The sequence below is a fragment of the Sarcophilus harrisii genome, chromosome 3, assembly GCF_902635505.1.
Source record: "Sarcophilus harrisii chromosome 3, mSarHar1.11, whole genome shotgun sequence".
Taxonomy (NCBI): domain Eukaryota; kingdom Metazoa; phylum Chordata; class Mammalia; order Dasyuromorphia; family Dasyuridae; genus Sarcophilus; species Sarcophilus harrisii.
The window spans coordinates 46,226,081-46,242,632 of record NC_045428.1 but is presented as its reverse complement, the minus strand read 5'-3'; the positions used below and the strand labels follow the sequence as shown (position 1 = coordinate 46,242,632).

The window sequence follows — 16,552 nt, the reverse complement described above, 5'->3', positions numbered from 1 at the left end:
ACACTTCTGAGCTCATATTTGTCTGAGCAGTCACAATCAAAGACACTGTATACTGACTTTGACATAATGATGTCATTTTGATCCTCTTTGACTATGAAAAACATCAGAATTGATTGTATTAGGAAGATTTACTTATTTCTTTCTGGAAGTTCTGCCAATTGTTCCTACTTCTTGCTGATACATAACCCCAATATATTTTTCATGTGACAGCTCTTCAAATGTTTATTATATCTTCCCTAAACTTCTTCTCCTTCAGGCTACACATTTCCTGTTCCATTAACTAAGCCTTTTTTAATATGTCCTCTGACCCCTTCATCACCCCATTCTGGACAAATCACCACTTCAACTGTGACACATTTTAAGAAAGAATATATCCTATATTAGTTTCATCATTTAAGACTAAATGTCTCAGCACATAATTACATATTATGTGACATGCTTTACAGATTACTCAGTATCTTCAATGGCTTCTCAAAATCAGATTCATAGAATTTTCCAAGTTTCTTATTTTCAAGGAGAAAACTGAAATGAAGTGATAAGATCATTCAACTTAAGATGAAAACCTCTTGGAGCTCATGCCTTTTCACCCTAAGACAATCTTTAGTTTCTCAATGTTCCTTTATACTACAGAAGCCTGAAGTAACAGTTAGATACATATGTGGTTTGACAAGCATCTGATATGCTAGAATTATTATCTGACTCAGATTGGAAACTATATTTCTATTAACATGACCAAGTTTGCATTAGCTTAATTAAATCTGGTGTCGTTGGCTCATACTGAACTTAAAATGACAACAAAAATAAAGGACTATTTTTAAAAGTTATTTCAGAACAAGACAAATATCAGGAAAGACAATGATAAGAGATTCTAGAATTATGCACCTCCTATTTTGCTTCTATTTATCTGCCAGGGAGAGAGATTTACGGATTGTGAAAAATAACATTGATCAACAGAGAAGCGAAATTTAAGAGATAAGTAGAAATTTTAAAATTGTAAAGTACCTAGTTTCTCACCATAAGTTTTTTCCCCCAGGTAGAATGATCTTTGGATGAGAAAGGAAAAAAAAAAATTAAATCCTTTTTTAGAGTACCGATACCCAAGATAAGAAACAGTCTTGTAACACAAATAAGTACATAATAAATGATGACCAAATTGCCTTGTTTTTAGACTCATATTACAAAGCAAAACATGAAACAATTAGACAAAAATTAATGAATATTTGGTTAATTTTTTATTTAGAGTAAATATATTTTAATTTTTAAAAAATCCCTCAAAAAATTTTAAACACTGTTTTGTAGGACAATATATCAAATATTATATATATATATATAGAATAACTGAATTAAATATCTGTTTTAATAAGAGAAAATAAATATTTTTTTCAAAAATCATCTTTCAGCCTAAAAGATTCTCCATTTAAAATGGAGCTTTAAGTATAATTTCAAAAATTCACAAATTTTCCATTAAATGAAAAACTCTCTTCCCCCTCCCTCAAAAAAAATGCCTGTTTTAAATGTTTTCAGTGTATGAAAGACACTATGGATAAAACATGTTGACTCCACTCAAACTGGTGTAAAATATTTAGAGTAGGACTGTATAGTCTTTTATGATATGGTTATTTAAGACAAACATCTGCTGATCTGGATTCACATTTGCCATGTATTTCTAGTTTGCTTTTGTTCACACTATTCTAATTATCTTCTATTACCTCCAGTTATTATTTTCTTTTAGAAAGAAGCTTGAACACACACTCTAATTACTAACATAGAACAGTGATTAGCAGAAGGCATGGAACCAAGGCAGCAGACCAATTTTGTTTTCCTAGATTCTTATCAAATCAGAAATAATTTTTCAAGAGCTTTTCTCTTGTTCACCCCTCTAAAGAACTTTTGTATGCATGATTTTTTAATCATTTAACAATATGCCTCATTATAATTTGAATTTATTATTCTTTTTGCAAACTACTCTTGATAAACTCTGTAAAATAGATGAAATAAAATGCCTCATTTTTTTTTTTTAACTTTGCAATGTAGTCAAGCATCTAACCACTAAGGAACAATCAGAGAGAAACACTAGAAAGACCTAATTCCAGTGGAGATAGCCAAGATCTGACAAAAGATCTGACAGATAAACTACTCCATGAACTCTTATTTTGCTTGTATCATCACCCTTTTGGGGTGATCATAATCCCATTTTGACCTTGTCTTGATATAAGGTGTGAGTCCTGATGTATACCAAGTTTCTGTCATACCATTTTCTAGTTTTCCCAGCAATTTTTTTAAATTAAATTATTTTTTGTTGCAAAATCTTGGATCTTTGGATTTATGCACACTAAATTACTATGATCATTAACTATAATAAAATATATATCTAATCTATTTCAGTGATTCACCACACGATTTCTTAGCTAGTTCCAAATTATTTTGATAATTACCATCTTATAATACAGTATGAAATGGATATAGATATTTTCCCATTGAATTCCTTAATATCTTTGTGCTTTTTTTTAAAATGAATTATTATTTTTTCTAGCTTTAAAATTTTTTGGCAGTTTGATTGGTATGGTACTGAATAGATTAATTTAGGTAGAATTATCATTTTTGTTGTATTGGCTCAACCTAGCCATTAGCAATTGCTAGTTTTCCAGTTGTTTAAATCTGACATTATTTGTATAAAAAGTGTATTGTATTGTGTTCATATAGCTCCTGGCTTTTGTCTTAGCAGATAAACATCTAGGCATTTTATATTGTTTGCTGTTATTTTAAATGGGATTTCTGTTTCTATCTCTTGCTGCTGGACTTTGTTGCCAAAATAGAGAAATGTTGATGATTTATGTGGGTTTATTTTATATCCTGCATCTTTGTTAAAATTGTTAATTATTTCAAGTGGCTTTTTTTTGGAATTCTCAAGGACTCTTTAAGTATAGAATCATATTATCTAGAGAAATTGAGAGTTTTGTTTCCTCAGTGCTTATGTTACTTCCTTCAATTTCTGGTATAATTGGCATTTTTACTTCACCCTTGATCTTATTAGAAAGGCTTCTAGGTTATTCCCTTTACAGGAAACACTTGCTGGTAGTTTTAGATAAATATCATTTATCATTTTAAGTTATTTTAAGATGTTTATCATTTATTCCTATACTCTCTGGGGGTTTTAATAGGTATGGATGTTGTATTTTGTTAAAAGCTTTTTCTGCACTTGTTGAAAGAATCATGATTTTGTTGGGCCAATTATGCTGATAGTTTTGCTTAATGTCATCCAAACAGTAATTGACCAAAGCAAGATTTGAATATATATCCTTTGTTTCCAAAGTCCATGCTTTTTCCTCTTTATCACTCTATTTCTATCTATTTTAAACATTCATTTTTATTTTGTTTGTTTTTATGGATCAATTTCATGACTTTCAAATAGAGGGCAATCAATTAATAAATAAGCATTTTTAAAGCACCTACTATGGTTCGAGTACTGGGAATTCAAGTACAAAGAGACAAACAATTTCTATTAGGAATTCTGGTGCTAATATAAGAATTCAGTATTGGAATTACTATAATTAGTTAAATTTGGGATAATAACCTAGTCCCTGTAAAGTTTAGTGGTTAATTTCTCCAGTATGTGTGTGTGTGTATATATATATATATATATATATATATATATATATATATATATATGTATATAAATATATATAATATATATTTTTATCTCTCAGTCTACTAAATATAGTCTATTTGTTGTTATTAAAGTAGTAGTATTGCTACTATTAGAATTCCTCTAAAATCCCATAGCATTTTGTTCATTATTCTGTCTCATGACATTTTATTTCATTCTGCTTTATGTCAACATTGTGTTTATGTATAATTTAGTTAGTACTTGGGTCCCACTCCACACAATTATCACAGCATTATAGGTTTTCTTCTAATTATATTGAATTTTGGAATGCTATTAAATATTTCAGTATCTTTTGTCTTCTATTATTTTATGCTGAGGAACTTATTTCTCCAAATAGACCCTACGCTAAGGAAAAAACTGTCTTATGTTTAAAAAAAATACCCTTCCAAATTAGGCCCAGCAGAGTAGAAATCATATAATAGCTATTGAGTAAATATGTGTTGACTCATTTACTTATTTTCAAAAGGTACTGAAAGGGGTAGCCACCTGACACAGCTTAGTTCTTGGGCCTTCACTTTGATCCTTTCATATGTATCCTCCTCAGTGTGAATTCTTTCCCAATACTACCATAGCATGACAGAAATATACACTTACACATTAAAGCTCATACAAATAGATCTTTTGGGAGATGTCTACCCCTTGAACTCCCAAAGCAGCACTTCTATTAGTAGGTACAGCTCCAATTTGGATTGTTGCAGATAGAACTCCCAGTAATATAAGGGAATGGAAAATTGAAAAATTACTTGAACATAATTAAGAATTGATTGCATGGATAGTTTGATTTTCTGAATTTGTTTTAGAAAAGAGAACCTCATTAAATATGATGTTTTAAGAGTCACTTGAATTCCTGGATGAGTTCTTCAATTTATTTTCAAAATACATGTAGTCCTGGAATAAAAAAAATAAACAAATGAATTCAATTAAATATTTTGCAGAAACTTGAAAATCTACTGAAGATTATGAATACTTAGTTTCTTCACCATCAACCAGCGAGACAATGAAATCAATATATTTCTGATGAAACACGCTCATTTGTGTCTGAATTATTGTAGCAAATGGGAAGAAAAGATATGTGCAAAAAATTCCTGGAAGTTTCAATTGATGCAGGACTTATTGAACAAGATAACTTATGGAAAAATAATAGGATGGAGTGGGCAAGTCAAGTATCATTCAGTTTTTAGATAATCAAATTCAGATGGGGAGTCACAGATAAAAAAAAAAAAAGAGAGAAAAAGAGAACATGAAACAACCAATACTATTGTTTTGGATACCTAACTCTCCCCTAATAAGTCCTCTTTTGCCCAGGGGACTGGGCAAAGGTCATGTTCTTTTCTCATACAGAGTACTTGGGGAATGCTATGAGCTCAATGACTCATCATGACTTTGGTTATGAATTGATTGTTTTTTAGTCTTGAAAATACCAACATTAGTTAGACCTGGCTGACTTAAAATTCTAATTTCATCAGGCACTGGTGATGTTCTAGGCAAACATCTGAATAAGGGGGCTTAATGGAAGTTATAATTAATAACCTTGGGAAAGATAAGGAGGTCTGGAATATTTAAATTGGCAGATCAAGTCTATTAAAGATAAGGCTCAGGTAGGGGACCTGGTTACTGTTTTTACAATTTGAAATGCTATTTTGAAAAGTGATTTTTTTTTTCAAATTAAGGCAGAAAGAAAGAATGGATGAGTCATTGGGAAGCAACTTTGGTTTAATATAAAAAAGAATTGTCAACAATTAAAAGTATCCATAAATGGAATATGTTATCTTGTCAAATAGTGGGCTCCTAAGTACTGAATCTATTGATAGTCAATGTAGTGCAAATGATAGAGGCTGGGTTTGAATATTATCTCAAACATTTTTTAGCTATTTGATTATAACTCAAGTAGTTAATCTTTCAGCGCCTCAGTGTCTTAATTTGTAAAATGGAATTAATAATATTTGTACTATTAGCTTTTGAATGCTGTTCTGAAATTACTTTATAAATTTTGAAGCATCATACAAATATGATTATGAAAATAAATGATAATTTTTATTATCAATATTCAGATAGAGACTAGAAGATCATATATTGAGAAAATTATAGAATGATCCCTTCATTTCAGGGAGTGTTAGATGAGATAACAGCTGAAACCCTTTCAATCTCAAACAATTTTTTTTTTTTGAAACTTCATAGCAGTAATTGCTACATAACCAACCACGGTTACTTCTCTGTATTAGTGAGATTTTGACGACAGCTATTATATCCAAATTGAACTTTAAATTCTGAAATAACTAACACAAATGTATTTTGTCTGCTAGTCAAGGACCCAGAGAGAATGCCAATGGAAATCCATTATTATTCACAGTGACTCTTAGAGAATTAATTTTGTTTGCTTTTGCGTTTTTTTTGGGGGAAGGGAGGATTGTTTTGTTTTGTTTTTTACTCTCAAGACACTTGCATTTTATTGGGAAAGATCACATATACATAAATTTATATAAATATATACAAAAGAATACAAGGCAGCTTAAGGAGGGAAGAGCACTAGCTGTTGGGAAAATCAGAAAAGGCTTTGTCAGGCAGTGCTTGATTTGAGCCTTTGCCTCTGTCCTCCCAGTCATCATTTTATTTTTTATTTTAGTTTTTTTTTTCACTTAATTACTATTTTTTCAATTTCATATAAAGATATTTTTCAACAATTATTTTTATAAGATTTTGAGTTTCCAATTTTCCCCTTCTTCTCTTTGCTTCCCTCTCTCTAAAACACCAAACAATTTGATATAGGCTGCACATGTACAATCAATTTGAACATATTTTCATATTTAATCATGTTGTGAAAGAAAAATCAGAACAAAAAGGAAAAACCATGAGAAAAAAAGAAAAAAGATGAAAATAGTATACTACAATCCACATTTGGTCTCCCTAATTCTTAGACAGAATTAATATTATGGTTGTAACTGGGACACTTGACATTTTAATTATCTTTTGGTAGACCATTATCTATAATTTAATTATGGGGTCTAGGCAAAGCTTGATTATTTGAAAAATGAGTTTTTCTTTCAATTGCTAAAGCTGTGTATCAGAGTATGTTCCCATCCTTTACCCTAAAACATATTTTGTGTTTGTTTGCCGTTTATATGTTATTTCCTTGCTACTCCTCCCTCCAATATCTCTCCAAAGATATAAATACAGATATAGATATAGATACAGATAAAGATATAGATAGACGTACAGTAATAGGGACCAATTTTTTTTTTCTCTATAGCTCTAGCACCAAGAATTCTGTTTCTATTATGTTGTAAACTTTATCTTATTTCATTCATTCCATGATTTTCATTTGTTCAAATCTGGTTATTTACATATCAATCACAAACTTGAAAAACATGCTATCTGTGTCTTTATTTAGGGCAGCTAGTTGGTACAGTAGAAAGAGCACTAAACATGGAGTCTAAAAAACTTGAGTTCAAATCCAGTTTCAGACACTTATTCAATGCAAATAATGATTGCATCAACTTCTCAAAGTTTTTGTAAAGATAAAAGAAAATGCAAAGCACTTTGTAACCCTTAAAGCTCTATATTGATGTGAACTATGACTAAGTTACTAAGTAAAATAATGAAGAACAACAGGCTATTCCCCTAAAGCTCTTTCTCTGAGTAACCAATAGTTGATCCTTGGTACCAGCCTTCCTCAAGTTCTCAAACCTACCTATTAATTCTGTTACCTTGCCTATTTTATTCCAGTTTGACCTTAAGAAGAGCACAAGATAATTTGTCAAATGTCAACTCAGGGAAAATCCAGGTAAAAAATATTTAATAGTCAACTGAAATTGAATGAGTCTAAATAATTTCAAAATTCCAAAATCTCTATTTTCTGGCTAATTATAACAGTAGATAACATTTATATATTGATTTCAGATTTACAAAGTGATTTATACATTCAAATTATCATCATAATAATCTTATGAGACAGAAGCAATTATTATCCCTACTTTAAAATGTGGAGTCTGAGGCAGACAGAAATTATATAATTTATCCAGGGTCATACATTCAGTAAGTGGCTGAGACAAAATTTGAATTCAGTTCTAAGTCAAACACTATCTACTGACATATAGTTTCCAGTGCTTGAATTACACAACACATGTTTCATCATTATCTACTTTGAACAATTTAATGGATAAGAGAATATCAGCTGATTAAAAAGACTATCATAAGAAGTGTCCAAATTGAGTGGATGCCACTCAGTTTGGGAATGGCTGAACAAATATTGGTATATGAATATAATAGGAAATTATTGTTCTATAAGAAATGATGGCCAGCCTAAGTGAAGTAAGCAGAAGCAAGAGAACATTGTACACAGTAATAACAAGAGTTATGTGATGATCAACTGTGATCAACTTGGCTCTTTTCAACAATGCAGTGATTCAAGACAATTCTGGTAGACTTGTGATGAAAAGTACCATCCACGTCCAGAGAGAGAAGTAGGAAGATTGAATGTGGATCAAAGCATAGTATTTTCATATTTAAAATTTGTTGTTGCTGTTGTTGTTTACTTAGTTTTTTTCCCCTTTCTCATGTGTTATTTTCTCTTTTGATCTGATTTTTTTTACACAGCATGATGAATATGGAAATATGTTTTGAAGAATTACACACATTGAACCTATATCAGATTGCTGTCTTGGGGAGGAAGAAAAATTTGGAACACAAGATTTTGTAAAGGTAAATGTTGAAAACTATCTTTGCATGTATTTAGAAAAATACCATAAAGAGTATACATTGTCATTATGAATACATGAATAGAAATACATGACATATAATATAACTTGCAAATAAGGTACTTACAATAAGGAAGCAAGCACCCAAAATCAGTGCTTTCATTTTTACATCATCTAATTCAAAATAAATATCGTAGGTATCAGCAGTGATGTTGGTTGAAGGACCAGGCCATTCCCTAATAATAGTCCCCACGGTCTGTTTATGAAGTGATTTTACCTTTAAAGAAATTATTCCAGTAATAAGAAGTTATAGTAAGAAGTTATAGTCTTCTGAGAAATAATGTTTAAAAGTTTCTATTTTAAGATATTTTAGGCATATTGCAAAATGTTAATAGTTTACTTAAAAAATAAGAGTGCTAATGAACAGTACTTCAAGAAACCCTTTTCTAATATTTATATCATAAAGCTACTAGCATTTTTTTAAGTTTCTGGGTTTTTTGAAGCTCTTTCTTCTGGATGCTGGACAGTGAGCTGGAAGTCCTCATAGGAATTCAGACCTAGAACTGGAAGAGACCTTAGAGGTTATCAGGTCCAACCCCTTATTTTACAAATAAGAAAACTGAGGCCCATAATCATTGAGTTCTTTGTTCAAAGTTGGCCAGGCATTATTTAATTTGAACCCATGCATTTCTGACTCTGGTTTAGCACTCTATCCATGGATACTGGAGCCAGCCTTGAAGTCAGGAAGAATCTCTGTTTCATACTGGCTGTGAAGTTTTGGAAATACCACCGAGAGATGTTTCAAGATCAGTTGTATGAAGTCAAGACTAGCAATTTCATTGATCTGGGTTCTGATGTTTTCCATTTCTCCCTACATCATTATGTTCAATAATTACTCACGTAATTGATTACTTCTTTAAATTGTCTCAAAGTCTAGAAGCTTACTGCCAAACAAATATTATAAAGGCAAAAATTGAAATTAGGAGAAATTGGGAATAAGACTTGACTTTGAAATTTATATTCACCTAGTTTTTATGCCAGGTCTTCAGTCTAATTCTGATCTTTAATATACTCACATATATAGGGTTTTCTTGGCAAAGGTCCTGGCATAATTTGCTATTTTCTACCCTATTACAGATGAGGAAACTGAGGCAAACAGTTAAGTCACTTGCCCAGTGTCATATAGCTAGCAATTGACTGAAGCTGAATTTGAACGCAGGTCTTCCTAATTCCAGGCTAGAGATTATTTTTTTTTTTTTTAAGAATAAGACTATTGACTATTTTTCACTACCTTCCATCCCTTCAATTCTTATAGTTTTGCAGATCCCAGCTACTTACCCAAATTTCTACTTCTTGTGACCTATGTTTTAGTGCAATAATCACCATTTTCCCATATATGCTGACTTTTAACCAACTTACTATGTTTTTCCTAATTCTTAATGCATTTTTGAAAATTTTGGTTAGCTCAGATAAATTTTTATTTTTTTATTTTTTGTTTTTATAGTAGCTTCCTTTAAAAAGTAGATTTTTTTTTAAGTTTCTAAGAAGACATTTGCTAAGTAGATTAAATGGTCAACAGATGAGATTTTTTTAAAAATGTAAACTGATGACCACAGCAAAATAAAACTAAAATTAGTTATAGTAAGAAAACAAGTAAGAACAACTCTGAGGTTTCATACTCTTCTTAAAAAAATGGACAAATCCCACAAAATGGGAACAGCCAATATTGGAGGGATGATGAGAAGAAAGGCTTATTGCTAAGCATTAAATTGAACTCTGAAATGATTTCTGATCAACCCTTCTGGAAATCTATTAGAAATTAGGCGGGGGGAAAAAACAAAAACAAAAAGCTAAGTACTCCCTAGCATTTGATTTAGTAATCCTACTATATGCTATATAATAGCAAAAGAAAGTCATAGAAAAAAAAAAGTAAAACATAGATCAAAGTATTCATAGCAGATCTTTTCATAGTTTAAAAAAAGCACTAGAGGGAAAAATGTGTGCCCATTGCTTCAGAAATTAAAATGAAGTATAAGAACATGCTATATTGTGATAAGATACAATGAATAGGAGGAAATTAGGGAAATAGGAGATTTTATGAATGGATGATGAATAAAATAATTAAACCTAAGAGAACAACAAGTAAAAGCTGGCAAATAAAATGATTACTAAAAGGTAGTTAAATTCTGAATAATTGAAAAACCAACGAAGGGCCTAGAGGATAAATGGTGAGACAAACTTTCTACTCATGATAGATAATCATGGGGCAGACAGGTATATACATTATCAGAAGGGCTACGGTGTGGGAAGATTTTGCTCAACTTTCTTTACCATAAGGGAGATCAGATCATAAGGGCTGAGATTAAAGGAACGTAATGTAATGAGAAAAGACATTATTATTTTTTTAATTTAAAAAATGCTACATTCTTGTGGAAATGCATCTATTAGAAGGAAATGTATCTTTATTTAACCAATTCTATCAATGTCATTACAAAAGTGTGAAAAATTCTTGATCAAGAAAGATCTCTGAGGAGTTAACTGGAGTGATGATTCCCATCTTGGCTATTATCTAAGACTACACTTGATAGGAGTTACTGAGAAATACTGGTGACATTATTTGCCTAGGGTCACATAGTGATTATAAAGCAGATTCATATTTGAATTTAGATTTACCAGAAACAGCCACCTCTTTATCATCTCTACCCAACCCAGTTTGTCAAGTACCAATTCTTCTTAAGTTGTGGTATTTTTAATTCCCTATTAACAACAACAACAAAATAATTATCTAAAGCACTTGAGTCAATTAGATCTCTTACTTTAAAAACAGTATCTGAGCAACAGCAGGAACAATTGGAAATGATATTCATCAAATGGTCTTTCCTCTCATTTTCAATTCTGAATTTTCCTTGGCAGAAGCTTCCATTTTGCCGTACATAGCCAATAACTGAGCCAGGGGGTGACTCAATCTCGAGCTTAGAAAAGAAAAATTATTTGGGAGATACATTAAACAATCTTCACATCCTTCATGTACTTTTTGGAACAATAAAAATCATTACCTATGAAGACAATAAGAAAAGTGTGCTAGAAGAGCATCGACAGTATTAGTAATATTTCTCATGTTTTATTTTCCTTTTTGATCTTATTTTTTACAAAGCATGATGAATATGGAAATATGTTTCGAAGAATTACACATATTTAACCTATATCAGATTGCTTGCTATCTTGGGGAGGGGGAAGAAGGGAGGAGAGGGAGAAAAAATTTGCAGTCTACCAATTATCCTATTTTACTTACAGTTTTGATTAAGGCTTTTAATCTGGTGAGAATTCTATCCCTAATCATTTCAGACTGACTCAGTTATCACAGATGGTATATCTGTAAATGTTAACATCAGATCTATGGTAAAGATTATTAGTATTTGCTGAGAATTCTATGCACACAGGTCCTGATTGCCATAGAGACAAAGAATAGCAATGAGAATCTGTTCACCTGAAAGATATTCACACAAAATAATTTTGCAATGAGGTGAATCAGAAGTCCATGATTTAAGATACATCCCACTCACCTCCTGTGTCATTGAATCACAACAACAACAACAGCAGCAGCAACAACAGCTAAATTTATAAGGCCTATGAATGTTCATTACTTCATGGTCCATAGAATCAGTAACCCTCAAGGTAAAAGGTCGAGAAGATCTATAACGGTTCCTGATAATGTCATCTGTGTCTTCAGTTACAAAATAGATCATTTGTCCAGAGTCATTTTTAACTTCATATCTGTTGTTTGTTTCATAACCAGTCAAAACTGAAAAGAAAGGATGAAAAGGACTTTGTTACTTAATATTAAATTTTATTACTAAGAATACTCATAGAATATTAATAAAAATAATTCACTTAGCTAATAATATATGAGATTTTCCAAAGTTTTTATATAATTATATAATCACCTTATTTGATCTTCACAACAACCATGAGAGATAATCACTACACAGATCATTTCTCCTAAGCCTGAGAACAATTTAATTACTTGCCCACAATCACATGCTAATAAGAATCAGAAGCAGAATTTAAACTCAGGTTTATCCATTATGCCACCAAACTTAATAACTTTCATATTTTACATAAAAAGAAACTACTTTTGTTTTGTATGATATACGTTATTAATTGTTACTCGCCCAAGGTCATGTGCTAATAAGAATTAAAAGTAAAATTTGAACTCAGGTCTTCTAGATCCCAAGTCTCACAGTTTATCCAATACACTACAAAACATACTAAATAACTTTCATATTTTACATAAAAAGAAATTATTTTTGTTTTGTGTGATATAGGCTATTAATTCAACTCAAAAGTATTAAGAATCAACTATACTATATGAGGCTAAGAGAATGCTGACCTCACACCCAGGAAGATATGGGTTTTAGAAAAACCTGGATTTAAATACCACATCTATTACTATGTGACTCTAGGCAAGCCTAGAGGTGTCAAATACTGGCCATTGGACTACGTCAATCCTGAATGTGACTTGAACCAGATTAAAATGTAACTGATACATATTTAATAAAATCAATAAAAATACAATGTAACATAAATAGCATTTCATTTTAAAATTTAAGGCAATGGTTGGCCTGTAGGGATCCTTATGTACCAGTTTAATGGCTCCTATTTCAATTTGAGTTTATCGCTTTCATATTGTGACTTTCCCCATCATAGATCCGATATATTGTGAGTCGGCATAAGAAACCAAATGGCTATTTTCGAGTAGTTTTGTAGAAGCTCCAGGCAAAGGCCATCAGATAACACAGAGAAAGGTTAGATTAAAAGTACATAAAATTTTATGCTTTAAATACATACAATTTATGTATAGTATTGTATATCAAGATATTTTATCTTTATCTTTTAGACTTGTTCTCTGGTTTGGGGAACCAAAAAATTGTACTTGAATTTTCTAGATAATGGGGGTGTGACACCTTAAACCTCATGATGTGGAATGGATAACCATACTGTTCTAGGCAACTTTCTAAGACTAAATCACAAAAGATTGCCCACCTCATTGGCAGAAGGAGTTTCCTCATTGAAGAGCTCTCTATATGCATTCCCTAAACCAGAAATATCCAGTTCCTACCAACTACATTAGGTTTTGGGGAGAACTACAAACTCCGCTACACACCCAAACTTTGTTTCCTACTATTATTCAAAAAAAAAGAATAAAAAAAGAGTGAGAGAGAGAAAAAAAGGAAGAAGGAAAGACAGGAAAGTGAGAGGAAGAGAAAGAGAGACTCATAGAAATATAAATAAAGAGAAAGGCGGGAAGAAAAATGTAAGGAAGAAAAGAAGTGAGGGAGGAAGGAAGGGGGCTAGAAAAAGAAGGGAAACAGAAGGGAATGTAGGAAGGAAAGAGGGAATAAAGGAAGAAGGGAAGGACATGGAAGGAAGGACATGGAAGGAAGAAAAAAAAGAAAAACGGTTCCACAAAATTAATATTGCTACATGGATATTACGTGAAAATATGTGAATTGCTACAGAATTATATACCCCCACCTCTACAGTGAAGAAAGGTGTTATGGGCCAGAACTCTGAACTAGAAACAAAGGATTCTTACAAGGTACTAAGTCAGTGGAATTGAGAGAGACAATAGCTATCTAGTTTAGCATGTTCAGTATGATTGATTTAATCCTACAAGGAGATGTTATGGGACAGAACTTGAAACAAGGTACTAAGTGGAATTGAGGAGACAATAGTTAAATCAAGTTTAGCATTGACTTAATCCTACAACACATAATGGTTTCCTAGTGATATAATGATTGATTTGTACTCAATATGGGGCATATAAGCAAGAAGCTCTCAGGGGCAGAGAGACAAGCTCACTAGAGGCTCTCGGAGGCTGAAACAGATTCATTCCATCATCCACCTTTGTGATGGCTGAAGGTTGGAGCACAAACCTTTGGATTCAGAGAGATTCAGAAGGCAGAGAAGAAGGCAGGAGCTCAAGTTCTGGGAACCAAGGAGAGAGAAAAAAGAAAGCTAACCGGGCCCCAGGAAAGGAGACAAGACTTTGAAGGAGACAATAAAGGAATTGGACTTTAACCCCGGCTACTCGTGTGGTGATTACTGAATTGAAACGAAGGCTGCCTCCAGACACCAAGAAAACCTCAACAGAGAATATTACATTTTAGAGAGAACATTACAGAAAGGAAGTACATTTTTCACCTTTTCTTTGTGACCCCTTCTTGGTCTTTATAATTATATAGTGTTGAATTGGATTTTATTGTTTTTATGTAAATTGCTTATCTTTGTGAATATTATTTTTTCTGATTATGATTATTTATTTAAATTGTATTTCTGAAGTCCTCCTTCTTTAGGTCCCTCAATAAAGACCTGAATTTGAGTCTGCAAGATTTTTGCCTGATTCAAGCCATGCGTTTTTTTTTTTCCTGAGTCAGTTTGTGTTAAGTGTTTTGCCCAGATCACACAGCTAGTAAATGTTAAGTGTCTGAGATGCTCTATCGATTATTCCAGTTAGCTACACCTCAAGCCATGTTTTCTATTTCAAAATATACCTACTTTCCAGAAGTTCAATTTGTTGATGAACTCGTATTGTCTTGATCTGTTTTAAAACAAAATGAGGATAAAATAAATGACTATGACTATGAGTATCATGATTAGGAAAAGGATGACTAGAACAACCACCACCACCACTAATGCTATTACATTATAAATGTTTAAGCATGACTAATGCTTAAGATGATGATGAGAAATTGAGGCAAATATTCAAAACAGACAAATATTGCCAGCCATTTTAGAATGCATAACACACTATTTTGTCAGAAAATAGCTTTAGTAAATCTTTTACTTGAATTAAAAGAAACAGCTTCATGGATATAAGATCTTAAGACACTCACTTATTGAAAATGTCCAATGTAAATATATATAGTGTTCAATTTCTTTAAATTTAATATCACTTAAAAATTTACATGCTATAAAAATAAAAATATAAATTAGGAACTTTAATTCATAAAGGGCTTTTTTTATGAAAGCTATATTGAACAAATACAAAATACAGTTCTTTTCAATTCAATTCAGTTCTTTTTTTTCAAACTTGCTCTTTATTTCTTTTATTCTGAACTTAAGAAATAAAACAAGCATTTCCATAAAATAGTAGAATAGGGGTGAAAAGATTATTGCAAATCAAACTGCAAATGTATTATGTACAACTTGCTATTCCTTTTAAATATATAATAAAATTATCATGAAACTTTCTTTTGACCTCTATTTTTCTCCTTTTCCCCAATACCCTAGAGATGTCTACTATTAGAAACAAGTGTGTGTGTGGTTGAATGTGGGTACACACATATATTTATATAGCAAAATCATTCTATGTATATTTCTATGTAGAAGTTCTTTCTCTGGCTCGACATAGCATCTTCCTTCAAGTGTTCTTCATAGTCAATTTGGGCATTTATAATAGTCACTCAAAGCTGGTCTTAAAAAAATATTATTGTTACTATTTATAATGTTCTCTTGCTTCTGCTCATTTTATCCTCCCCTATTTAATGCAAGTCTATTCATGTTTTTCTGCGATAATTATATTTCTTATAGCACAGCAATATTCCACCATAATCATATAATGCAACTATCCAGTCATTCCTCAATTGAAATATATCCCCAGAATTGCAAGTTCTTTGCCACCACAGAGAGACCTACAATAAATATTCTAGAATATATAGGTCCTTTTCCTTTTCCCCTTATCATCTTGGAAAACAGACCTAATGGTGGTATTGCTTGATCAAAGGGTAAAGGCAGTTTAATAACTCTTTAGGCATAAATCCAGATTTGTTTCCAAAATGGTTGAATTAGTTCCTGCTTATACCCGAAATAATTTTTTTGCCCTAATTTTTTCATATCCCCTACAACATTTGTCACTTGCTCTTTCCATCATTTTAACCAATCTGATAGGTATAAAATAATATCTCAAGTTTGTTTGATGTTGCATTTTCAAATCAATAATGATTTAGAGCATTTTTTCATATCACTAAAAAGAGTTTTGTTTTCTTCATAGGAAAATTGCTTGTTCATATCTTTTGACCATTTTTCAGTTGGAGAATGGCTCGTATATTTGAGATATGAGACTTTTTTCTGAGAAAGTTTATAAAATTTCTGCTAATTTTCTACTTTCCTTCTGATGTTTGCTACATTT

General features: G+C 31.5%; 1 protein-coding gene across 1 annotated transcript in view; it reads right to left on the bottom strand.

The window, feature by feature from the left end:
- Positions 1-3,705: 3,705 nt before the first annotated feature.
- Positions 3,706-16,552, bottom strand: part of PLSCR1 (phospholipid scramblase 1) — an 81,465-nt gene continuing 68,618 nt past the window's right edge. Inside the window, exons 5-9 of the mRNA XM_023500760.2 lie at positions 14,920-14,962; positions 11,925-12,163; positions 11,178-11,333; positions 8,489-8,638; positions 3,706-4,555 (exon numbers count right to left, since the gene is read on the bottom strand). Of these exons, the coding sequence (XP_023356528.1) occupies positions 4,496-4,555; positions 8,489-8,638; positions 11,178-11,333; positions 11,925-12,163; positions 14,920-14,962 (648 nt within the window). The 3' untranslated portion in view covers positions 3,706-4,495. The remainder of the gene's footprint in view (positions 4,556-8,488; positions 8,639-11,177; positions 11,334-11,924; positions 12,164-14,919; positions 14,963-16,552) is intronic.